Raw genomic sequence first — 27,173 nt, 5'->3', positions numbered from 1 at the left:
TGCGATTCAGAACTGTCTGGATCCAGAGAAATGGAATGTCGTCCAGTTGATGTGGGAGGAAAGACAACAGGTGAAAAGGGAAATAAACGAGCTCTGTAAGACACAGAGTGTGGGAATCTCCTGGGACAATTGTTATTAGTTTATGGAGGAACAATAGATAGTTGATCCCAGAGACTTCTCTCTGGACTTAAGGTAACCTGACACTGTGGGACCAAAAAAAAAGCAAATGCAGACACACACACACACACACACACACACACACACACACACACACACACACACACGTAGGTTTTCATGTTTTATAAGGATGATTTTTATAGGGACACACTGTATATTCTATCCCCTAACCTTAAACCTACCCATCACTGAAAAAATTATCCATTTTTACATTTTCAAAAAACATCATTCTACATAATTTATAAGCTGTTTTCATCATGGGGACCTACAAATGTTGTCCCCATATAACGGGTTTACCAGGGCCATGTCTTTTCAAGAAAGTGAATAAGAATCATAAGATACCTACCACCATTTTGATGCGCAAACAGACACTTGAGATGAGATTGTAACTGATCACTTTCTAACGAAAATATAATTATCACATTAGTCAATCAATATGACAAACTTCCCACTTCCTGTTGTGCTCCAATTTCACTAACCAACTGTAAAATCTAAATGTCTATATCTAAATATATGTTATTTATAGGTATTGCAGTAACGGCATTGTAAAACATGTAACTGTTCTCCTTTGGTCCTTGCAAAGCAGGTTTTTAGTTTAAGTATCAGATTATTGATCAGTCATGCCATAAAAACGTACCATGCGGCGACATACAACAGATGGTTAGTAGCTGTGCAGGAACAGAACACTGTTTTAAAAACCTCAGCAAACAAGGCAGTCGCTAGAACAGGGGACACACAGTGGGCTGAGATCATGTTGAAAGCATGGGATTCAAAATGTAATTTAAACCTATCAGGAAGTTTAAAAAAAAGTTTAACTTCCTGAAGGTTTAAGTGAATTGGAAATATTGAAGATTACAGAATATTAACAATATTAATAATATAAGTTTATAAAGTTAAAAATATACCTCATTTGAAAAGTTTTCTTGGTAACTTAAATATTTTTTTTGGGAAAAAGTCTCTTATGCTCCCCAAGGTTGCATTTATTTGATCAAAAACAGTAAAACAGTAATATTGTGAAATATTATTATGATTCAAAACAACTGTTTTCTATTTTATAATACATATAAACTTTAATACATACAATTCAAATACAATTTATTCAATTGATTCAAAGTTGAATTTTCAGCATCATTACTCCAGTCTTCAGAGTCACGTGATCCTCCAGAAATATTATGATTTGCTGCTCATGATATTATTATCATTTTTGAAACCAGTTGTGCTGCCTGATATTTTTGTTGAAACCGTGATACTTTTTCAGGTTTCTTTGATTAATAGAAGTTCTGGCTGAATAAAATACATTTATTTATTTCAAAAATGTTTTTAAATCTTACTGACCCAAACGTGTTAATGGTAGTGTACATATTATAAGTAATGAAAAAATATTACATTTGAATAATGCAAATTTGAAGCATTAGTTTTCTCAAACTTTTACGCCCCATATAAAATTAAGTTGGTTAGGCTTCAAAAAACACAAATTACATCATCCAACATCACAAGTCTTAGTTTTGAAACATGTCGACAGCAACGACTGCCGCTTTTTCTCACGCAAGGTCATTTGCGTACTGCAGATAGGCGTATCAACAGTGAATGACTTCCAATTGCATATTTTCTAGATAGTAGCCTACGCAGAAATGGCCTAACTCCATGTTCTCTGACCTCATTCCACTGAAACGTCATTCTCTGTCTCACCTGAAGGAATTCCAGCATTTCCTGAGCCCATATATGGCCACTTCCCACTGAATTCCGGTGCTCAGAATTGTGCAACTACGCTCTAAAAGTTACATGCAACATCCTGATCTTGATCTCAAAGACGCTTTAATGGACACGCAAATATGTCATGTAGTTATAAAGCAAACATTGCAGATGTCACCTTTAACCCGTTTCCTTAGTGATTCAAATAACAGGTATTAATATACAGTAAGGTCTGTGGGAAGCTGATAGATTTCTGTGCGTTGTTATTCTGTCTTTCTCTTTCAAACAATATAGGTTTGAAAAATTTAACAATAGATCTTGGGTGAACAGTCTGTTTAAAAATCACAGTGGTATTTGAAAGTCTGACAATAAAACTGTTTTCTAAAGATAATCAAGGTTCAAAAATTATACTAAATTTCTTGACTTTTATGTAACAACAAATGCTTTCATTTCAAGCGTTACAACAGCTCACATTGTTCGCAGTGTATTTGTGAAGTTTCAAATGACCCATGTGAAGTTTGGCCTTCTGCACTATTGTGATTTTGCCCATTTTGTTTATCCAGGTGTCTCTTTTCAGAACTGCAAATTATGTGAAAAGTTGTCTGTGTTCTTAATGAAGACTTTTTGATTAAATCTGAGACATTTCTGTCCCTCTATTGACAGTCCAACGACCACTTTGACGTTTCAAAAAATTCATAAAGAGATCGTAAAATGAATCCATACGGATTGAGCGGTTTAGTCCTAAATTTTCTGGAGACAGACACGCTCACTTTATATGGAGAAATGTGGGCTTTTATTAACATATAAACATTGATCAGTGAACATATAGAAAACATAGCAACCGTATTTTTTTAAAAAAAGAAAAAGTTGCCAGCCACTGCCAGAATTTTTGCATTAATTTTAACAGAATATTTTGTTGCATGAATTTCTGGACATACACTGTAAAAAAAATAATTGCTTAAATTTTAAGTAAAAATATGAAGTACAATCAACTTTCAATACACTGACTTAAAAATAAGATTATTTTTGGGGATGAGGATTAAGGATTAAGGATGAGTTGAAGTAATGTAAAAATGTTGTCATATGACTTGTTAATCATGTCATTTATACAGTCTACAATACATCTAAAGAAAGAACTGAGCCTCTGCTTTTAAACAAAAAAAATTGTATTCTAACTTTGTGCATTCTTTTTTATCAACACTTGAATGTGGGTTATGAATTCTATGTTGTCACTGTGTTGTGTTTGTTTCCTTTTTCTGTTTAGAAGATAACTGAGCCTTTAAATCTCCTTTGTAAAAGCTTTACAAGGCATAAATAGTCCTCACTTTAGATGAGATCACAAAAATAGTTAACTGACCACTACTAACCTGAATTCATCATGAATTACAATAGGAATACATGTTAATAAAGCATCTATTAACACACTGAGTAACTATTACTATGTCTAAATAATAAGATGTATAAATGTATTTTTAAATAGTTTATTAATCATTTACTTAAACTTTCTAAATGTGACCATGGACCACAAAACCAGTCACATTTTTGAAATTGAGATTTTTACAACTCATACAACTATTTGAAAATCTGGAATCTGAGGGTGCCAAAAAATCGAAACATTGAAAAAATCGCCTTTAAAGTTGTCCATTTATGTTCACGATTGTGCTGCATTCACTCACAAAAATAAATGTTTTATATATTTACGGTAGGAAATTGACAAATTATCTTCATGGAACATGATATTTACTTAATACCCTAATGATTTTTGACATAAAAGAAAAATCTATAATTTTGACCCATACAGTGTATTGTTGGCTATTGCCACAAATATGCCCATGCGACTTGTGACTGGTTTTGTAATACAGGGTCACAAATTATCTAAATGATCACTGACAACTCCAATTTACAACTGACAATTGTAAATAATGTAATAATTTAGAAATTATAAATTGATCACTAGTAACGTATGAAAATACAATTATTAAACACATTATAGATATGCTTATAAATCAAGAATAACCCTTTATAGCTGTATTTATAAACTGCTTACTAATGTCTATATTAATGTTGGCACAATGCTTTAAAAATTATGAATTAATTTACTTATTAACTAATGATTCATGCAGTTATTATAAAGTGTTACCAACATTTTGAACAAAAAGCTGAGAATTTTTTCTTTCTTTCAAAGACTAACGTGCATAAGCAAATCTCCTATTGCTTGTTTCTGCTTCTTCTTTACCTGTGTTTTGATCTGGAGATTCTGTACTCTTTCAGAAGATGCGTAATAGCGCCCCCCACCGTACAACAGTGAAAACATGGATTGCCGGAAAATTCGGTCAGTGAAAGAGTTAATAATGTTCTCAAAACGTCGGCACAAAAACATAATTTATAGATCGTTTGTGAAACATTTTTCCTGATACGTTTTAATCGAATGTTCGTCTAATGTTTTTTAAATGTTGCTACTTGTTTCAGAACATTTAGAGAACATTCAAAAGTAATGTTCCCATTATGTTTGAAGAATGATAAAATGGAATGTTCCCATAACGTTCACAAAAAGAAAACGTTCAGAGAACATTCTGAAATAATGTTTTCAAACCTAGGAATGGTTCCAAGAACATATTGTTCACAGGTGTGTTGTTAGCTTTCATTTGAGCTGTTTTCGCTCTAAATCAGTCGCTCAGGACCTTTAAAGCCAGAAGCAATAGGAAGTCATATTTCAAATTTGTATATGTATGAATATATGCGACAGCATGAAAGAGAGAGAGAGAGAGAGAGAGAGAGAGAGAGAGAGAGAGAGAGAGAGAGAGAGAGAGAGAGAGAGAGAGAGAGAGATACAACTTATGTGCTGATAATTTCTGTAAAGGCTCTTAGCAGACAGCATAATAACCCAACAGTGAATTATAGAGTACTGTGATGAATTTTTTTTTTTTTTTTACATATAAGCATTGTGTTTTAGAAAGTGGCCATAGTTTGTATTCACTGGAAGAACAAAAAAAATCAATTTTTCACCTTTTGTCTCACTACTCATTCTGTCATTTCACAATGAGAGTCTAGGCGTGTGCACGGTTGGTTGGCGCTGCACGGTTTGCTTAGATCAATGCTGATTCTTACCGTATTGAAAAGTACACATTTTAGCTGCAGTGCTGTAATAGCGGAGAACAATCAGGGCCTATTCAGGGCTGAAGGACACCCTCCCTCAGTCAACATTTGGCTCTCAAATCCATAGCCGGCACTGGCTCTCTGGCCCCCGGAATGCATCAGTTACTTTCAATGCTCAGATATTCATTTACAGAGTTGTTGTGTGGCCACTTTAAGCTGTTCGCTGTGAAAGTGTACTGAGGTAAGTTTTCCAGCAGTGAAAAGTAAGATGCTAAATGTTAGCATATCTGTCACACTGTCTGACACGGCGATTGAACAATGACGCAAAATGGCATCGAAACACAGCGTGAGTGGAAGCGTGTATTGCCCCATAGCGCACGTGTTCAGGAGTGAGTGTGCGAGAGCTGCTGCTGTAATTTGACCTCAGGAAGGTGAGCAATTGCAGGCAGAGCGCTAGTAACCACACACCACAATCCATCAACCAATTGCCCATGCAAATCTGATACGAACCAGGCAAAGTCAGGTCTGTTGATTACACAAGCGCACATGCCGCTCTCAAGGTGCTCAGGTGAGATTCTTTAATAGTTAGTGTACTTAATTCTGCATAAGTACACATCCTGTCTCCCACTGATTCTTTCTCCAAATGTTGTCATGGCACTGGCACTCTTAGAAGAAGAAAAAGGTTATATGTCAAACTGTAAAGGATTTGTAAGGTGCAGGAAGGAATGAATGAATATCTATCTATCTATACAGAAAATTTTCGTAAAAACATATTTAGCAAAAATCGTACGAGTGAGGTCGTATGAATTTGTACAAATTAGCCTCCTCATAAAATTTGTACGAATTGCCGTAAGATCGGGTTGGGTTTTCTGAGCGCACACATCCGAAGCTCGCGCACAGAAAGCTGGATGTCAGTCGCACCGACTTAAGTGAGAATTAAACTAAGTTCCCTTTCACGTCTTATTGCGCTTAACTGTAAAATAAGGTTATGTAAAAAATACACAAAGTGCACATAAACACAGTCAGTTATGTCTGTGAACATAAACAGCAAGTAAAGAAATCGCTTGTGCGTATCAGATCTGTGCATTAAAGTGAAAACAGCTTAATATGCAATACCTACTGCTATATATGCTGTTTATATGAATCAAACAACAAAAGAAAAACAGAAAATAATTCACTTCTCTTAAATGAATAACTTTCCAAATATAAGTTCACATCGTGCAAAGATCTCTCCAGAATGCTCTGGGATGTTTGAAGTGATGTAAGATTGATGGACGCGGAATACTTTATGTTCTGAACTGGGAGGTGTTGACTCCTAACAACCATAATTTTGCAGCAAATTATTATAATTAAAGTCTATCACAGCCTGTACTGTCACCAAGGTCGTTCCTTTCCCACTTTGTATGCCCATAACATCCATGAACAAAGAACATTCAAATAAAACAAAGAGTCTTTCATTTTAAAAAATCAGAGGTTTGTTGTAGCACTCGTGTGTTCTCTTGACAAGATTTCAAATCAAATTAAGCATTATTTGCCTTTTGCATTATAAAATGTACACAATGTGCACATTTCACAAAGCATTTTTGGCATTCAGTAATCTTTCCATGATATAGCATTTGTAAGGTATAGCAACCCCATTTCAACCCATGAACAGGTGTTTTCACCTTGTCTGACCTTCCTCACAGCGGCAGTTCACTTTGAATTGGCCCTAAACAGTAACACCTGCAGTGGCCACATCTGTTTTTGACTGACCCGTCTGTCCTCGGGCTCTTTGATAAAACAGGAGGAATGCAGATGATCCAGTTTCCGCCCCATCACTTTTTCTTATCCTCCGTCCACGTTGCTGTGTAAAGTCTAGAAAATGCACGGAGCAATGGAATAGCTGCTCTAAATCTTTACATCAAGATAAATAATTAAAACTGGTTGGTTTGGTGCTTCCTGTGAGGTATCTGGGGGAAACAGATTCATGTTCAGATGTGTTTGAGTCCGAGATATGCTTCAGACAAAACAATAACAGCTTAACAGGTGAAGTGGGATTTACAGAGTTTCAGTTGTAATAAATAGGCATGTTACAATATGCACTAATGCCTTATGTAATGTCTGTGCGGGTTCCAATCCACACAACACAATGGAATTATGTTGTTACAATGATTGATTGAGAGACAGACATTGTAGACTGAGACTGTGGCATATAAAAGCACAATATTTTGGTTTATAAACTAAACATGGTTCACCTCAAATATAAATCGTTTATAGCCTATATGTAGATATATGTAGGCTGTTTACAATACGATAGCATCGGTATCATTTTCTTGATGGATAAAGCCTCCATGTTAAACACCTCTCAGGTGAGCCACGCCCTCCTGCACTGTGATTGGAGAATGCGCTCTTTCCTTCGCTCTGAATGGCCGAGGCAGCTGTCACTCATGTCCTACGTGTTCTAAGTGTGATACTTTACAACAGGTAAGGCTACCTGAGGGACACAGGGAGGGCTTTTGGATACACCGCGCGTCTGGATGTACCGACAAGGACGTTTATAATAACCCCGTATATGTGTAATCGTAATTGAGAATAAGTTTGTAATATAATATTCGTCGTTTGCATATAGAAATGGCAGGACTGGTCGTTAGCGCTCCGAATACAGAAGAGAGAGCCGTTTTCACGCAGCTTAAACCCGTGCGGATGTGTGGCGCGGATGGGCCGGAGGACTCGTCCGTGTTTGAGGACGTCAAACCCGCGGTTAGAATCGCAACAAACCATGTTGAAATGGCTCAGGTATGACATGCGCTCTGTGGTGTCAAGACTTTCTATATTTCAATATCTAAACATCCCAATAAAGATAGAGCAGATGCAGTGTAAGAGAAAGCACCTGATCAGTAATATAAAATAATAGTTATGAAAGGCTTCCTGCAATGCAAGTATTTGTCTATTTAAAAAAAGAAAATAAATTAAACGTTGTTATAAAATATTGAATGTATTACTTACAGGCATCTTTTTGAGGCTGTGTAACCTGTGTTCTCGTTGCAGTGTGCATGTTACATCCTCACATAAGAGGCCACTAAATTACTGTTTATTTGTCTCGCATTGCTTTTACATTTATTCATTTAGCAGGATTTGTATGAAAAGTTACTTACAAACAATACAATTATTATTAACACCGATAACAATTAATCTCATATTTTTAATTTTATGATTTATTTTTTTACTACAGTGCAGTTGTAGATGCCCTTAATGTTTTACTTTAAATTGTTCATTTTACCTAAAAACACATTTCTCTTTAAATTTGCATCTAGGTTTTGCACTAAACATTGACGTCATATTATTCTCATAAATGGTGTAGCTTATACTTGACTGTGACTTGGCTTGAATATAATATACTTGGTCATGAATATATTATTCCAGATAAATGGGAGCTCAACTTGCTTTACAAGGGCACTATGACATTAATACTTAACTTGCTAGTAAATGCACAAGTTTAATGCACAAGTTTGGCCCTCAACATAACCTTCTTTATGAGTGTGAAATCTAAGTTTTGTAGAGCGTATTGGAAAGCAAAATAAATAATCAAAATAGAAACATGTACATTTATTACCTTGATGTTTACTGGGGTACAGGAATACACAAATGCTCAGAAACATGTTATAAGTTATGTATAAGATCATGGTGACAATTTAACACTGGGTTAATATAGTGATAGTATATAGTGATAGTGAGAAGTTTAAGGTATCAGTTCCCCCACTTAGAAAATTATGATTAATCCACAAGTTTAGAGGTAATATCATATTTCTGTTTCTCTATAGTTTGCTCTTTGGCTTTGGTCATGGCCATCCATATCTACTACACATTTCTGTGATGTTGTATTTTCTGTTTTAATGATCGTATTCGGAGTCCACAATGACACCTGGAAATGGATGGGTCTGAATGGCATACCGAATGTGCTCTGTTGGATCGTATGGGATCCTAACTAGAACACCAGTGTTTATGACTGGCTTAGCCAATGACTGAGGACCTCGTTGCACTCCTTCAAAAGCTGAAATGGCCACAGGGCTCATGTAGGTTGTCAGCTTCACTGAAGGAAACCGCCTGGGCCTTCGCTTTTGCCTTGTTAGCTTGTTGACGCCCGTATTGTGTTGGTGATGAGAAGCACTGACCTCGTGTCGTGTGCTTTCAAGAATTTGAGTAATTGTTGGAAAAAAAACTGCTATTAAAAGAGTCATAATTACCCATAATTACTCTAAATGAAATAAAATTGCTTAAATAATCCTTTTAAGTTAAGATTATCTTAATTACTGATTGATTTTTCACATCTAATCAAAAGATCCGTCCATCTCTGAGTGATACGTCCATCTGCAGCTCTCTTGCAGTCATTTACTTAAATTTTCGGTCTGGTTTCTTCACAGCATTTAACAAATCCAGAAGTCACTTGTCATATCCACTGCATTGGAGAGCAGTCAAGATGGTTCCTTCACTATTCATTGGCCTGAAAAGCCAAAACAACTGTTATCTATTTCCCCACAAAGCCATAAAACATCATTTTCGTCTCAAAGGTTTTGTTTTCTCTTGCTTCTGCCCTCGAATGATTTGTGCTGTTATGGCTCTAGTAAACAGACACGAAGCCTATCAGTTCTGGTTTATTGGGATCTGTGGAAATCTCCATCTTTTTGAATTCCTTTTGGGCTATAAAAGGCAATTATTTCAAAGGGAAAGACCTTTTGTGTTGTAATTCGGAAAAAGGTCTTTGGGCTAACCGGCTACTTGGACCCTGAAATAGGCTGGGAAACTTTGAGAACGACACATACGTTCCCAAAAGCAACATTTGGCCAACTATGATCGCAATTTCCATTGAACTCTACTGGTAATGACAGAACTTGCGACCATAGTTGGCTTTGGGAAATTAACCCCTGTCTGGGTTTCTGAGGCTACTGAGCCTTTTGTGTGTGTGTGTGTGTGTGTCTGTGTTGTGTGTGTGTGTGTGTGTGTGTGAGTGTGTGTGTGTTTGATCTACGCAGTAAAATGTTGTTTTGGGTCCTATTGACTTTCATTGTATGGACAAAGCTTTCTTCATGTGTGTGTGTGTGTGTGTGTGTGTGTGTGTGTGTGTGTGTGTGTGTGTTTGATCTACGCAGTAAAATGTTGTTTTGGGTCCTATTGACTTTCATTGTATGGACAAAGCTTTCTTCACGAGTGTGTGTGTGTGTGTCTGTGTGTGTGTGAGTGTGTATGTGAGTGTGTGTGTGTGTGTGTGTGTGTCATAAGTCATACAACTTTGCAACTTTGGAACAGCATGTGGGTGAAAACACAATTTTTCTTCTTGTCTTGGATGAAGAGCGGATGTGTTTTTTTTTCAAGAAATTGAGCCGTATTTTTAAAGAACGTTGATACTGAGCAGCACGAAAACCTCCATCTTATTTATCTCAAAGATAATTTTTATGCCTAACTCGGCTCCCAGTCGTTATCGGTCCCTAAAATACATAACTGAGCAGTTGTAAATGTTCTCCAATCATTAACTCAGTTCTTGGGCCAGGGTTCAGCTGCTGTTCATTCTCCTCGCACATACCCAGTGAACAGAACCGGGTCTCCAAGGCCAGCGGAGGCCATGGCCAAGTGCACTCGCCTCTCTGCCAGTGCCACCACAACACAAGGCCCGTTTGTGCCCAGGACTAAGAGCAGGGGCAGTACGCTTGCCAGGTCTGGAGATAAAGCGAAAGCTATTTTCCATTAATTACCTGGGTTTTAACTTTCCAAAGCTGGCCTGATGGGGATGAAGGTGGAATTGTTGAGGTTAACACTGAGAGTAGTACAATCGTCTGCAGTTAATGGCTGTCCGCAGCTACGTGAAAAGCTGCAGAAGCGTCAGCATTCATTGTACATTCCCAGAGAGTACATGACCTCACACGTTAGGGTATGAGTTACCTGAAAGGATGAAGATATTTGTACATGAAACCACATCAGTGTGTTGCCAAGGAAATGCGTTTTGACAATACATGCCTTATTGTTGACATAGCTGCCACTTCAGACAGCTGGACATTGCAGTGCTTTTGAAATGTTTATTGTCTAATATAATGACTCCAGCGAGGACAACAATAAAGGCAGTTGTGTATTTAATGTGGGGTCCAAATGTCTCACATTAATAGACTTAAAAAGAAAACTATAAGTAGTTTAGCATTGTATTGTTTACAAAACTATTTTATAGTATATAGTCTAGACTATATATAGTCAAACTAAAAATTCAGACGGCAGATATAATTAAAAAAAAAATTTTACTAGTGGGTGCAGGACACTATAGTTAATTTATGCTAGTGAGGATAGCAAAATAAAGTAAACTGTGATATATTATACCCACAAATTCTTCATACAGTGGACTACCAGTAAAATGTATACAAATTTGGGACCAAAAATTATTCAGACACTTTGACCTGACCATGTTTTGCTTAAGTGTTTTTTTTTTTTTTTTGCGAATGTGACCTTTTTACACCACAGACTGAACAAAATGAAGCATTGCTTGGTAATTGGTGACCTAAATTGGTATTATCTTATCTAATAGTGTACTTAAATTTACAATCTAATTAATTTGTGAGACAGTCTAACAGAAGAATGGCCAAAACCAGAGAAATATCAACTGATATTTGATAACTGAGTTCTTGTCATATTGTATTACCATTTTCTACACTATAGAGAATAAACTGTGATAATGTGAGAAATGTTGAAGGTGTCTGAATAAATTTTGGATTGACTGTATCTATACAAATATATATTCTTAATCAAAATTATATTGATAAGATAAAACGTCATGGTATCGTAAAAAAAAAGTGTAGAGTTATTGAATTGAAGCTTTCCTTGAAAATTTTTGAAAACCAGATGCAACCAACATGACTACAAAGAGTAGTTATGTTTCAAAGAACTTGAAACTTGAGTGCTGCTGTCCTTTTAAGCAAAAAGATGACATAAATAATCATCCTGAAATGTATAATTTTTTTCTTATAAAATAATATAAATATAATTTATTATGAAACATATTAGAGAAATATGAAAAATAGAAGCATTCCTCACTGGTCTTTATTTTGGTTACACGCTGCAAGCACTATGGACTGTACAAACCTGGAACGTTTTGTTCAAGAGAGGTATTTACGTTGTTCAGGTTTTTGCATGTGCTAACCATTTCATCATCGCACATTTGACTTGTCAATTGACTGGTTTGGTAAATCTGGTTCTTTATAATCGCAAACATACCCTCATTTATCAGTCTCGGGGGTTTACAGCACCGTTGCACCTGAATGGCTCTCCAGGGTGCACTCGTTTTTTAGAGAGCTATTTTTGTACATTGTTTGTGCCCATATCTCCTCTTGCTATCACATGTCACTGTTTTGGTTTTGCTTTGTGTTCTATAGTCCGTCATGGCCGCCACACCTATGAGGTTTCTGTTTACTCTGTGCTGCATTAGAGCACTACGCAGAGCTCTTGGTTTTGTGTGCACGGTTAAAGCAGGGACTGATCTCCCACTGCTTGTGCCAGGCACTGTGATCACAAATCAACTTAATCTAGTGAAAGACAATACATAGTATATTCTAGCCAAATCTCTTTGCTCAAAACAAACTTTTTGAACAGCTGCGGTGAAGTGAATGGAGTAAAATGGCAGAACAGATATCTCAGTTTGATGCCAGCTAATCCAATTACCAAGACACACACACACAGACGTATACCTGGACTGCATGCAAACAAATAAATAAAAATTACATTCAATAAACTTTCCAATTCAATTTATGCTTTTCATAAATCCGTTTCAGCTTCAGTTCTGGTCTTCTTATACAACTTAAAATAATTAAGTTATACCTACTATATACAATGAAAATTACGATTTTTTTTTGGTCGTCTTTTCTTCAAAATAGAGAAAGTCGTTGGCTATTTTCTGGCATTGAACAAGTCATAAATAAATTACTGTATTTAAATTTCAGTGCTAAATTAAATGAACTACATTTGAAAAAAAATATACATTTCCTCTCAGTTGTCAGTCTGGATTTCTGTACATCTGGTTATTAAAACAGATTTATATTAAAACGGACTTTCATTTTACAAATTTAGTTTGATTGCACTCAACAAAATTTATTTTTTATAAAATATTTAGTTAAAGCTTAAAAAGTGTATTGCTATTATAAAAAATAGCCTATTATTACTATATTATCACTATTATTATGTGCAAATCTTTTGATGTAACAGAGTTTTATTGGCATAGGCCTACTCTTAAAAATATGGGTTCCAAAAGGGGGTTTTCGGGTTCCCTAAAGAACCTTTCAGTGAGCAGTTCTCAAAATAATATTTTTTTCTTAGTGTGAAGAACATTTTAATAATCTAAAGAACCTTTTTTCCACTATAAAGAACCTTTTGTGCAATGGAACGATTCCATGAATGTTAAAAGTTCTAAATAAAGTAGCCTAGCTTTATTTCTAATAGTGTACTGTATCATAAATATCATCTTCTGTTCATTTCAGACACGGATGGAGATGGATAAATATTTGCCCCAGAGCGGCCCGGTGCTTACACTAAACATGATGGATAAGAAGTACCGTCGGGAAAGTGCCTCAGTGGTGGATGAGTATTTTGCAGATGAGAAGCCTGCCCCTTACAGTCTCAACATCAACGTTATCCTGCCCAATACCACACATCTTCGCACTGGCCTTTACCGTCCAAATAAACCTCCGGTGCATCAGATCAAAATCGAGCCTGGCGTGGACGAACCTTGCGGCATTCAGGCGCTCCCCGAATTCACCTCCGTCTTCAGTGTGCCCCAGACGGTCAACAGCCTCTTCATCAAACCCGACATGTCTGTCGCAGACGAGCTTCACATCGGCCCTCCGCAGCCGTCAGTCTACCAGATGCCCGTCAGCAGCAGCGACCTCACCACAATGACCTTCTCCCAGAGTCAATCCATGAACGGGATCGGCTCGTCCGGCAGGACCATGCTCAACCTGAACACTGTGGCCTTGACAGCGCAATCTGGTGAATTTGTAATGCCCGAGCCGTTCTTCACTTCACCCCAGCCGCACAGTTTGCCTCCATCGCCTCCCAACTCCCAGCCCGGCAGTCCGGACGACCAGGCAGATCTCATTACCTCCCCTCCCCCGTACCAGGGTAGAATGGGAATGAAGGTTGGACAGATGACCCCTCACTCCATGCTAATGGCCCACGGTCAGGGCATCCTCACGGGGCCCAGATACAACCGACGGAACAACCCTGAGCTGGAGAAGAGAAGAATTCACCATTGTGACTTCCCAGGTTAGTGTGCCTTTCCAAGTAAATAGTTTGGATTACATGATGTGCCTTGCCTTCCTGAAGATGAGCAGAGATTATCAGGAACTTTTGTGAACTAACATTTGGGCAATTTTCTCTGTACCAGGATGCACTAAAGTTTACACAAAGAGCTCTCACTTGAAAGCACACCAAAGGACTCATACAGGTAAGAAACCAAACACAGACACCCAATTAAAATGATGCAATTATTTATTCACCCACATGTCGTTTCAATGGCATATGGTTTTCTTTTAACTCGTTTCTTAGAACGTTTCCATCCAATTACAGTTTATGGAGACTGAGGATTTTCAAAGCTTCATAAACGGTGCAAAAGCAATTTAAAAGTATCCCACAAGTCTTCTGAAGTCATACAATTGCTTTGTGTGAGGAACAAACAAAATGTAAGTCGTAATCTTGACATCCGCCCCTTGTCAATTTTCCTCAATTGGAGTGAATCCAATCTAAGATTCCGAAAGTTTTGTTTATATGAACCTTAAACATTTCAATCCCATTCACATATTACATGTGCATTACTTGTTTTCTGAACAAACCGTCAGTCAAAAAGTGTCCAGTCAGTGCGCTCAGAACCTGAGCTACTGCAAGCATTGTCATTTTTGCCTCGATGACAAATGTAAAAAGAAAGCTGCCCTATGTCACAAGAACAAGCTAATATTTAGTGAATATATTGTCTCCTCCACTGACAAGTTCATGAACAATACAGACATAAACATGCAAGCATACGCATCACGGCACTGAGCATGTGCACAAGATGTTTTTTAATCTAACTGAGAAAAAAGTTGGATTTAAAGGTGCAGTAAGCGATTTCTGAGACACTGTTGGAAGTGGATCAGCCCGAGTACCACAACAAACTTGTAGCCAGTCAGCAGAAGGGGGCGTGTCCACTCATGATGGGGGGAGGAGAGAGAGTAAGCCAATCAGCAAGAGGCGGCGTGTCCACTCATGAGAGTGAGCAAGAGGGAGATTTGAAGAAAGACTGTTGAAAGAGATGGCTGAGAGACATTTCAAAAGAGAAAAGCAGAGTAATATCACTGGAAAAAGAAGAGTTCTGATCAGGCGAGAGCTTTAGGACCCGTGTTAATAATAGGAGCTTCCCAGCACTGGAGAGACCTCAGCGGGAAGGCCTGAAAACGGACGCCGAGGTTGTGTTTTATCTGCTCCATATGTGAGTAGCATTGGTTTTGAGTGTGTGCAACTTGTGTACATTTTTTGTTCTCTCTTGTCGTTCATTTATCATCTTCGCTTCATTTTTCGCAAAGCTTTATTTTGCTTTGCTTCTGCTATGATAGAGACATAAACTCTTGAATTGTGAGTTTTATGCATTTTGGGGGCGGAGCAATGAAGGGAGGGGGAGTGTTGGTTTGGATTCATTTCATATATCAACAGTGTTCAACAATGCTTCTTAGAAATTGCTTACTGCACCTTTAAGCATTTCAATGCTTATAATTTCCCTATTGATCAGATTTATCCAGTACTACACCATCTCTTTCATTCGAATCAAGGATTAAGCTCAATCGGATCGATTGAAGTGCTTACATGAAGGCTTTTCAGTCCAGTTGAGCCATCAATCTGATAATAAACTGATTATTTGGATGCATGTAAACTTAGCTGGTGATGCAGTTGCATCGGTTAAAAGCTCACTGGAAGGGAAGATTACCTGTGAATAGTGCCTTACATTTGGTCTGTTTCTTACACAAAGCAGTCATATTGCCTTCAGAAGACTTGGAATATTACTATTACTAGTGATTCATAGTTCTTTTGAATCACCTTTTTGATACTTTTATTATTTGTAACGGCATGTTAAAGATCAACAGATCCATTATTCAAAACGTCTTATTATTGTGTTCCAGAGAAGAAAGAAAGTCATACAGGTTTGGAATAACATGAGGGCGGTTTACTATTCTTCTAAAGTTAGAAGCAGTTGTTACTGCTTGACCAGATGCAATGTACCATCAACACAAAAGCTACAAATACAGCAACAGCTTGCAGAGAAGATAACAGCCTAAGGACAAGCGATGTAGAGAGACAGAGAACAGGGTGGAGGGAGAGATTAATTGACTCTCTTTTCATGCTTTTATACACATTGTGTCTGCATGCCTGTACAAGCCCTGCATGCTTTCCCGAGGGGGGAATCGGCAAGTGGCGGAGGAAAAACCTGTTCCTCCTGCTTTTTCTGTCTGTGTTCGGGGATGGGGGGAGTGAGTCGCCGGGAGAAAAGAAGTTGGCAGTTTCAGTGTGTTCAACTCTGTGTAAGATGAAACCCACTGCAATCCCAGCACACTTTAGAATTAAACCGAAATCTTCCCTCCCAACACCAATGGGTGCAATATTTTTTCAAACACGCTGTTAAGCTGATAAAAGCACCTTTTCCGCCTGGTTACCTCTTTTTCTTTTTTCTAACCATTTCGGGGTGGTCACCGTGAATGCAGAGGGATTCCCTGTAGCCTGAGGTATCATTATTGCTGTACTCTGACTCACTGGTGCCCTAGAGGTATCTTCGTAACTCGCGTTTAAGCTTATTCGAATGCTCCCATGTGGTACATTAGGAAATCAAGTATTAGCATGGATGAAAGTAAAGCACTTAGCCACTTGAGATTGTGCCTTACTATGTATTTTACTACAGTTAAGGGTCACTCCTTGTGCATGATTCAAATGAGTGCCTAAAACTACCTTAATTGTGGTAAAAACATGGCCTTGTGTGGTTTATTGCATTATTTTGGCAAACAAAATCATTGAATATGTCACATCTCACTGCTTTTCTTCTCAGACCATGAAGAATTCAATATTTAAAAATGTGTTTTGATATTTTTTTATTTTTTTATAGTTTATTTTTTTAATCATTAATTCCACAAAATGTACCACAAAAACAGCCTTGAGTGGATTTTTGCATTATAATAAAACACACCAATGTTTAATAAATAGAAAATGTATTTTAATAATTTGGCCTGTCAAAAAAATATATGATTTTAAAAAATATCAAAGTATTACATTATTAATAATCACAGTAAATTAATCGGTTATTCGCATATGTAAATATTTGCTGAGAAAAGCCCCTAAATCAAGGTAATTTAAGAGAAAAATGCATTTTAAGATATTTAACAAAAAAAACATAATGGGTTCTTAAAAAAACAAAAATTAATTCCACTAAACTGACACATAAATTAATTATGACACTAAATAAATTATCTGGGAGAAGAAAAGTTGAATCAAATAGCATGTAGTCTGTAAACGGTTGCCCAGCAGCACATGAGTTTGAGTTTTAATATAGAATGTAGAGTAAGTTGGAGTCATAACTATTTATCTATTTAGAATTTTCACATTATTTTCAAATGGAATATTGCATTAACCTTTTAGCACCGCTCAACCGGACATTTCATTGTCGAACTGCCGTGATGCTACTACCAACATGATAAAATATTGCTAGATTCACTTTCATCTGTTTTGGATAAAACTGAACAATATACAAGAAGCGACATAATAATTTTGAGGAAATGCCGTCTGGGTTGTTTAACCCTCTGTCCTTCAGCATGGTATGTTTCTGTTGTTCACGTCAGGTCATCATTCCTCAGGTGGACATATGCTGTGGAGTTGTATTTCAAAAGATGTCGGGGGTTGGGAAAGATCCCGCCGCACTGAAAGCTGTCAAACAACAGTTAAGAGCTCTAGAACATTCTGTGCTGACAGATGAAAGTGAGAACAGGTCTATAACATGGATCATTTTAATGTCTTCGGGAATGATGTGTTCTTTTCATAAGATCAAAAAAAACTATGTCAGGATGTACTAGATGTGCTCTGACTAAGCAATTAAATACACGCCTGCAAAACTTGTTGTTAGCTTTGTAACCTTAGTAGTAATTTAAGCAGTTAGCTTGGGTTATGCTAACGGCTCTTCAAAAAAAAAGAATACTTTGCCAGTATGGTGGAGCAAATCTAAACATGCTTCACAGGAATTGTACAGAATATATTCTAGCAGCATTATCCTGTATATAAAGTGCTAGCCATAACAGCTTTCACAATGCAACACTTTCACAGGGGCAGTTTACACAAAACCATTTTTAACTAAAAACCTTGTGTTTTGGCCATTCACTTACACGACAACAGCGTTTTGGGGCCTGAAAACGCGACTTTTGAAAACGGGTTTCGAAGTACACGTTTTTGGAAATGATACAGTGTAAACAAAAGCGTAAATCTGTGAAACATGAAGTCATGGGCATGCATATTACGTGTTCAGTCTATATGCAGATAGTATTTCTTTACAAAGTGACGTCCGCCAACTATTGGCCTCGTTTTTAGTCATTTTCGCGAATCCGTGTAAACGGGGATTGTTTTAGCGACGTTGTACGTGAAAGGCGCAAAGGGAAAACTTGTCTGTTTTCAGTACATCGTTCTGGAGTTAATGTACCCTAATTACTTTGAGGGTAATTGGTGCGTTTGTGAAAGCCTGTATTATCTTAGTAATGGAACTTGTTGCCCACCTTCCTCAAACAGAAGCCACTGATAAACACCTCACAATGGCGATTTTATGGCTATCCCTGTGAGTTGTGGAGGTTATAAGCTAATGATGGTGTTGTAATACTGTTCTCTTTAAGTGAATCCGAATTAATGCTAAAATTAGCATTTTTTATGTCGATTTACGTGGTTAGCCATATTCAACCTCCACATTTTTATGTCTTTATAATGGTTGTGTGTGCGCAGTAAAATGCTTTAGCGATAACAAATTAGCCGTTGCACAACCTCCAGCTAGCCAAATAATATCTCTGTTGTTTGAGCTTGTTGGCCCTTAAACACAGATTCCACAAGCTGAAGTGTTTGATAGGGGGCATTACCTTGTTCAAGACCCTGAGCTATTGGAGTCTTTTGTCAGAAGGGCATTTGTTCATCTCCTTTTGAATTCTGGTTTCATGTTTAGAAAAAGAGGAGGGATGAGCGCTAAGCTTAAAGAGCTTTCAGCACCATTCACACAGCCAGTCAAAGAGATGAATTTGTGCTCTCTAAGTTATTTCCCATATCTGAGAGCTGTGCAGTTTCACTGTGGTAAAGTTAGTAGCTGAACTGAAACATGATATTCCAGAACAATTATTGTTTGATGTTATGCGGTTAAACAACTCTTATAGAAAACTAGTGTGTGTTGGACTATAATAAGGTTCCAAAGTGACAAAGGAAAGGTTTTTGACAGTTAAGGCATTTATAATGTTACTAAAGATTTTAATTTAAAATGAAGTCCTTGAGAACCTTGAAAAAAGTTAAGAAAAATATTAAGCAAAACATATTGTTAATAATAATAAATTCAAATAAAGCATATTAGAATGATTTTTGAAGGATGGTGTGACACAGTAATGATGCTGATCTTTTTTTCTTTGAATAATTAAATGTTTTAATATATTTAAAAAAAATGTATTGTAATAATATTTCACAATATTAATGTTTTACTGTATTTTTGATCAAATAAATGCCGCCGTGGTGAGCAAATAAAATAAAACCATGGCCAGTTATACGTATGTATGGATAATAATAAAAAAATATACACACTTTTGTTAGGTGTGGTTAAAAAAAGTTTTGGACCTTGCTCACAGTAATTCGGGTAATGCACAACAACATACCTGTGCTAAATAAAGATTTTTTTAGAAACACAAAATCACCTACTTAGATCTGTCAGTCAAACTCCAGTTGTCATGAAATAACACGTTAACCAAAATAAAGGGTGGGACTTTGGTTTGACAGCTGCTAATGGAACACATATAGGATTTGAAGTCTAACATAAAAATTTATAATAAACAAACTCTTTCTTTCACACTTGTTCTCTCCATCATGCACAAACATACAGATACACGTTATTTAGTCTATTCTTAACATAAAGTGATCTGGTGTGAATTTTGTGGTGGTAGTATCAAAAATGTGTTGAATGAGCATTATCTTTTCACACTGAACGTGGCTTTTCAGGATTCAGTGCTGTGGCAAACCTCACAATGTCAGATGTTATCAGTGTGTGTTAAGCGCCATGGAAATGACTTCCGTGTTTACACATGGGAGTTGTATTACTCTCCAAACCTCAAGCACATGCATGTCTAATGCCTCTATAACTGCCATTTAAAAATGTCACAGTAACATGTTCAAGCTGGACTTTATGAGCCTGGACTACGAAACGTTGCCTTGAAATAACATAAATGACGGCCGGTTGTTTTGAGTTTTCTGTTTGCTAATTTTGAAGCAATATATATATATATATATATATATATATATAATATTTTCTTCAAAGTTTCGTCGTTTTTGTAACATGTAACATGGTCTTTTAAAGCTAAATCAACAATGATTAAAATAATTCTGTGGTGAAGTAAATACTACAGGAAAAACAGTAAATACATAATTTCTACATGAAAAAGTAAATTATGTATTAGTACTCAATACAAGAAGTTAAAGTGTATATATCAACGATATAAAATTAAATTAAAACTACACTGTAAAAAAATTTGCTGTGATTATTTATCACAAATTAAAATCCAACATTGTTTCAACTTTAAAAAGCATGTGTTCATGTTTGACTCAAAATATTAAGTTTAGTTAAGTTGGAAATTTAAGTTATCTCAACAAATTTTAAGTTGTTATAACTAATTGCAGCCACATTTTTTACAGTGTACTTAAAACTGTAGTCAAACTGTATATAATAAGCAAATACATCATGAATCCATTTTCCAAACCGTGTTTTTGTCTTATCCTGAATCAGTACGGTACGCCAATAACAAGTGTTTATATTCTGACTATTTTAGACGTCAACCGCCGCGGACTAACCGAGTACTTGCGTGACTCGTCATAGACATAAACAAAGAGAAGTAGCTCCGGCTACAATGTTCTTCCGCAGTTCTGCTTATTAACCGCTAGAGCGCCAAAAGTTACGGACTGCAGCTTTTCTGATACTGGTGTTCCCATCATGCACTGGGGCATGAATAATTAGTAAGGTTGATTTTTTGCGGTTTTCCAGCTGTATTTATACTGTTTTACCATTGCTTTTGTTGTTAGGTTTAGTAACTTGTCATTTTGTGACATATGGAGTTCATTTTCTACTCAAAAAGAAGAATTAAATTATACCGTCATTGTGTATTGTGTACCAAGTATTGCGGTCTCTGTGTTCAGATGCCACGTTACTTCTATTATGTTGATATGGTATCTACACAATATTATTTACGTAGATGTTTCGAAGCATACACTTCAAAGTGTGGTTTAATTCAGTGTTAATTTTTACTTAAACAACATAGTAACAACAAAGTAAGCTTCAACTAAGTAGAAATTACTCAACAAACTTTTTCTGGCCAAGTTAATTTTTTTTTGTTAATTTTACTTAACTTAGTTAAGTAGAGTTTACTTAATTCCATATGTGAAATTGACTTAAATCTGTGTGCAAAAACATGCGAAAGAAAAGTAAATTTTACCTCTTTTTTTCAGTGAATGTGATTTAACTCTGTTTTCTTTTCTTTTTGTGTGTAGGTGAGAAGCCATACCGATGCAGTTGGGAAGGATGTGACTGGCGTTTCGCCCGCTCGGATGAACTGACGCGGCATTACCGCAAACACACCGGCGCAAAACCCTTCAAATGCATCGCCTGCAGTCGCTGCTTCTCCCGTTCAGACCACCTGGCACTGCACATGAAGCGCCACCAAAACTAACGGATTTCACATCAACTTTCATAACAGTTTTATTGTTCTAAATATTTCACAGTCATTCACGTATACGAAGATCAAACTAATGAAAGCTCTCCACACATTTTGTCATGAAGAGGACTGGACATCACAGCAAAGAGCTCCAACGGGATGTATACTAATGTATATATGTTTTCTATGTGTTTATGTCTGTAGATTAATGTGAAAAGATGTTATGAATTTTATACTTGACCTCCATCCACTTTGTCTGACTAAATTTTGGAAAGGTTCTTTCGGGACCATATAGTGTCTTCCTAATAACTTGAAATGTAAAGTTTGATTTATTAATTCCAAGGTGATAGTTAACTGTTCATTTTAGACGACGCTAGTCTATACTATTTATATGGAATTTCCCACTCACAAAAAGTTGTTTGCTTTTGGGTAAGATCCTGCGATAAAAAATAAATGTTTGCTGTTCTCACAGTTGTGTATCCATGGATACAAATCTTTATGAGATTGTAAAAAAAGTAGCGCTCAGATCAGTCGACTGTTTGACATTTCGGCTCTTTGTATGACTGTGATGAATGTGAAAAATGAGCTCACCAGAGTGTGCCAAATTTGTATTTCACACAACAGTTGATTGTTTTATAAAGGTAAGAAACTTTAAAGAAAATAAGTGAAGCGAGTGCGATATGTGGACCGTTTTGAAACTTCACAACAATCCCTGTCTTTTCCCAAGAACAAATTTGTATTTGTTGTGGACATCGTAGCATTTGCTTTTGTAATGGGCTCCAAGACGGGTCTTAAAAGTTCTCCAGTTCCCTTTGTACATGTCCTGCTCTTATGAAGGGAACTCTGATGGATCAAAAGGTACTGTACATATGCTGTTGTTAAAGTTTAACTACATGTAAATACTTTTCTCTTTGAAGCTGATTGTTTTTATTATGAACAAATGGGATTTTGCTACGTTTGTCTTGAATGTGGGTGAATTGAGTGTGTAGGTCTTGCATACTAAGTGATCGGTTTAACATTTTGTATGTACTAGTTTGAATACGGAATTTTGAAAATAAAAGAATAATCATATTTCATAGCTAGTGTCTTTTCAAAGTGTTCTGTATGTTAACTTGCTTCCTTAATTGACTCTGGATGAGTGGAATGACATTTGAATAGTACTTGGTTAATACTTTGGCTATGGAGACATTTCCATGTTATATTTATGAGGGGCAATAGTTCTTGGAACTATATAAGGTGGACTTTTACTTACTCTCTAATAAATGCTGGGTTAAAAATAACAACTGCTAGGTAATTCTGACCCAGCTTGTTGGGTTTTATGCATTAACTCAGTGCTGGGTCAAGCAACCGGATTTTGCATCTATGCATCATATTGTATGAGACAAGTGGAATCTACTTTTAAAACAATAATTTTTTTTACAAAACTGATTGCAAAATTGGTGTGATGTTCAATTGAGCTCCCGAGATCTTCAGGTAGATCATATTTTTTGCCCGTATCAATATTCCACTTGTAATATAAAAACTAGAACACAGACCGTGACCACAGTCTTCATAAACATTCAACCGAATTCAAATTGTTCACGCGCAAAACGCAAAAGAAATTCAAGTTATCTTGAGTTTAAGAAAAGTTTTATCACGCTAAACGGACAGATACACTGAAAATGACGTTAAAATGCCAGTTTTGGCAAGTATCCTCGTAACATGCAGTCTTAACTAAGTTAAAATAAAAAGTCTTGAACCGAAACAGTTGGAAGAAAATCTGATGTGTCAGATCTATGCATTTGTTCTTAAAGCGACAGTACACTTTAAAAAATTCGAACCACTCCAACTCAAAATTTTCAAGTGACTGGTCACATCTAAATTTTTCAATTGGCCTAAGAACACTTTTAGTTGGGGACGTTAGAATTTTTTTTACAGTGCAGGTTAAAACTTTGCTCTTTAGTAGCTTTAAAACTTTAATAAGGATTTATATTTAATTATACATTATAGTGTTTTGTAATTGTTAGACCTACATGAAATATGTTTGTTTCGACTTTGTTGTATTGTATTTGTGCTTATTGCTAGTAATTTGTAAAAGTGTCTTTATTGAACATTATTTAATAAATTACTATTTATTTATTTTTGTGGTGGGGCAGTGAAAATGTTGGCAGGCCAAGTAACCAAACTCCTGATCAGTGAGCCCTGTGTTTGTATATAGAGTATCTTTTAAGACCTGCTCCTTTTGTTATAAAATAAAGTGACAAAATCTTTTACGGGGTATTTTTTTTAAATAATGTTAAATGAGTCACTTTGGAGCCACGCTGGAGCCAGGCCTTCCACTGCTTTAAATGTATATTGTTAAACGCTGTATTGTTAAAACAATGAGTCAGCTTGTAAAACAAAAACAGTTGTAGTTAACGAAGGACTAAAATAGGGTGGGGAAGAGCTTTCTGAAACAGTAAACTAATAATTACAGTCTGACAAGATAATTTACAGAATGAAATCCAGCCTACAACAAAAGACGATGACTGATGAGGGGAACACCCATTTACAGTGTATTCTGTGGACATGAAAAGATGAAAATATGTAAACCATTTCAAAACAGTGAGCGATACTGCCCGGAGTAAAAGTAAAACTGTCTTCATTGTTGAGAATACCTGTAGTATTCCTAAACATCTATGAGGCCTTTAAGCCTCGCTCATTCCTGAGGTGTTAACTGTGCTTATCGAGGCAGTGAGAATCCAGTTAAAACTTGCCCCGCTTCTTATACCGCTTATAACACATGAAGAGACCAAAGATAGACTTTCACATGTCTTGAAAAAAAAAAAAAAAAAAGGTTTAATGTCATCTGTTTTACTTTTGTTTGCTAAAATACTGAAGGATCAATTAATGCGCATCGCTAAAAAACCAAGACCTCGTAGGCCTACTAACCCTTTTTTAGTTAGCTTTACTTAAAATTGAGTAATATACTATTCACATACTATGCCGTAACTCAGAAAATCCAGGTTGAGATTACTTGACTGATTTGTGTACTTCTATTTTGCAAGCAAAATAGTTGAAGTTGGGGAAATTCTTCATAGAGTATTCCTCCACTTCTGCGCTAGTCTTTCTCCCTAGCTGCCTTTGCTCATTTTCCAGTCATCTTGAATGTTGGATTGTCAATACAACCGAGTATTTTGCGAGAAAAGCACTTCATAAATTGATGTTGATTTCCTAAAATGGTTTTGTAACCAAATATGTGGATTTGGTTGTTCCCTTCATTTATGACAAATTATTTTTCCTTTATGCAAAAACAAATCAGTTATTTGTGGTTTGTGCCAGTTTCTTACAATCAATCTCGCTTGAGTCACACAACATTCAACGTGCAAATAAAAACCAATAAATGAATCTGTAAATCAATAAGACTGACCATTACAAAACAATTGTATTTCCTGTCTTTATTGTAGTAACACAATACAGCAAATAAAATGGTCAAATAAATAAAAAAGCAATTGCTTTTTTTTTGCAATGAACTCTGGGAGTACACTGTTACTTGGAGTTTTACTGACTTAATTTAATAAATTATAAAAACTTGAATATATCGATAAACTTTACTACGACAAGATTTTTTCCAAGTAAAGTTAACAAATAGAAATGTACTATTGTGTAGCCTATCTCAGGGTCTGTGTTAATCATTATTGCACCAGTTGAGAAGTGAGTGTCATAAAGATTGTGTTTTGACCATAATTTATCCTCCCAGACACTAGAGTAATATAATCTTCTTAGGAACAAACAAAGGAAGAGTAGGCCTACCACTTCTTATGAACTAAAGTCCTGACCAAGTTAGTGTTGGACTTTGACTTTAATGGCTAGACATGGCGGGCAATTTTATTGACAAAATGATAAAATATTTCTTCATAATACATATTTACCTATTTGATACTAGTGGAATGATAAGACTTTAAAAGAGGCCACCGCACAATGCTTTGACATGAGCCGTTACACATCTGCACCACTAGAGGGCGCCACACCGCTGCAGTCGCTGAACCCGAAACTACAGCAGATCTCTGCACCGTCTCATGATTACACAGCAAATTTCTTGAAGATGTTGACAGCTGGATTGATTTATTAAGGCCATTCACATTACATCCCATAAACCCTCAGGGTTTTGCCAAACAGTCATAATCCTAAATCAAGGATGTTGATCCAGAAAGTCATACTCTCGTTTTAATAAATTAGTCACATTTAAAGGGGTAGTTCACCCAAAAATGAATATTTTGTCATCATTTACTCACCCTCATGTTGTTCCAAACCTGTATGAGTTTCTTTATTCTGCTGGACACAAAAGAAGATATTTAAAAAAATGTTGGGAACCAGACAGTTGAGCCACAGAGTGCATGGCGTAGGTATGATGACATCACTTTGGAGGCCAAAACGTGGAAGCGAGTTAGCATTTTAGCACTTCCGGTTCCATGTCCTGAATTAAAAAAAAAAATTTGAATGAGGGTTTGGTTAAATGGCTGAAAAAAGATCTGTGGAGAACTCAAACTCAAGAAAAATAAAATACATCAATATTACCCCACTCGTGATTTTTTTTTAAAGCTGTTACGTGTCATGCTGAAAAGGTAAGCTCAGTCCTCTTTTACAGCATCGTTATGCTTATATAATTTTGCTCTTACAAACTATTCTTAGTCAAACTTTCTGAGAAAATGTTTGTAGATAAAAACTGAAAGATTTGTCGGAAGCTTAGCGGTGGTGACGTTGAATTTGTGGGACCGTGGTGTATTTTGTTTATACACTGCCTTAAGCTTTTTACTTCTGGCGACTGCATTTGGGCTTCAAAATTCATAACTGTTGTGTTTTCATGTAATCTTGATGGACAAAATGTGCAAGTGTCATAAACTTTTGTTGACCACAGCTTTTTTTTAGTGATAATCCACAAGCCTATGGGCAAATCCTATTGGGTTTTTGTCGAGGGAACCAGCGTGATGCTAACTGCCAGTTGGCCTACAAAGTGACGTCATACCTGAACCACTCCATAGGCTTCCATAGTAGGAAAAAAATTATAATATGGAAGTCGAGGGGTACCGTCAACTGTCTGGTTCGTGGTCACCAACATTCTACAAAATATCTACTTTTGGGTTTAACAGAAGAAAGAAACTCATACAGGTTTGGAACAACTTGAGGGTGAGTAAATGATGACAGTATTTTCATTATTGGGTGATTTTTAAGAGACAGATCATAATGAAATGGGCATGGGGTTATGAAACTATTAGGAAAAAAAATAGACAGCACCTGAATTAT

At 36.4% G+C, this 27,173-nt stretch overlaps 1 protein-coding gene across 1 annotated transcript; it reads left to right on the top strand.

Annotated features, from left to right (window-relative positions):
* The first annotated feature begins 7,419 nt into the window (after positions 1 to 7,419).
* klf5l (Kruppel like factor 5 like) lies at positions 7,420 to 24,022 on the top strand. The gene is made up of 4 exons (XM_079586067.1): positions 7,420 to 7,740; positions 13,452 to 14,235; positions 14,357 to 14,416; positions 21,748 to 24,022. Exons 1-4 carry the CDS (start codon positions 7,576 to 7,578, stop codon positions 21,924 to 21,926), a joined length of 1,188 nt encoding a protein of 395 aa, XP_079442193.1. The 5' UTR covers positions 7,420 to 7,575; the 3' UTR covers positions 21,927 to 24,022.
* Positions 24,023 to 27,173: the final 3,151 nt, after the last annotated feature.

Source organism: Phoxinus phoxinus, assembly GCF_949152265.1.
Source record: "Phoxinus phoxinus genome assembly, chromosome: 17".
Taxonomy (NCBI): Eukaryota; Metazoa; Chordata; class Actinopteri; order Cypriniformes; family Leuciscidae; genus Phoxinus; species Phoxinus phoxinus.
This window is presented reverse-complemented; position numbering and strand designations above follow the sequence as displayed.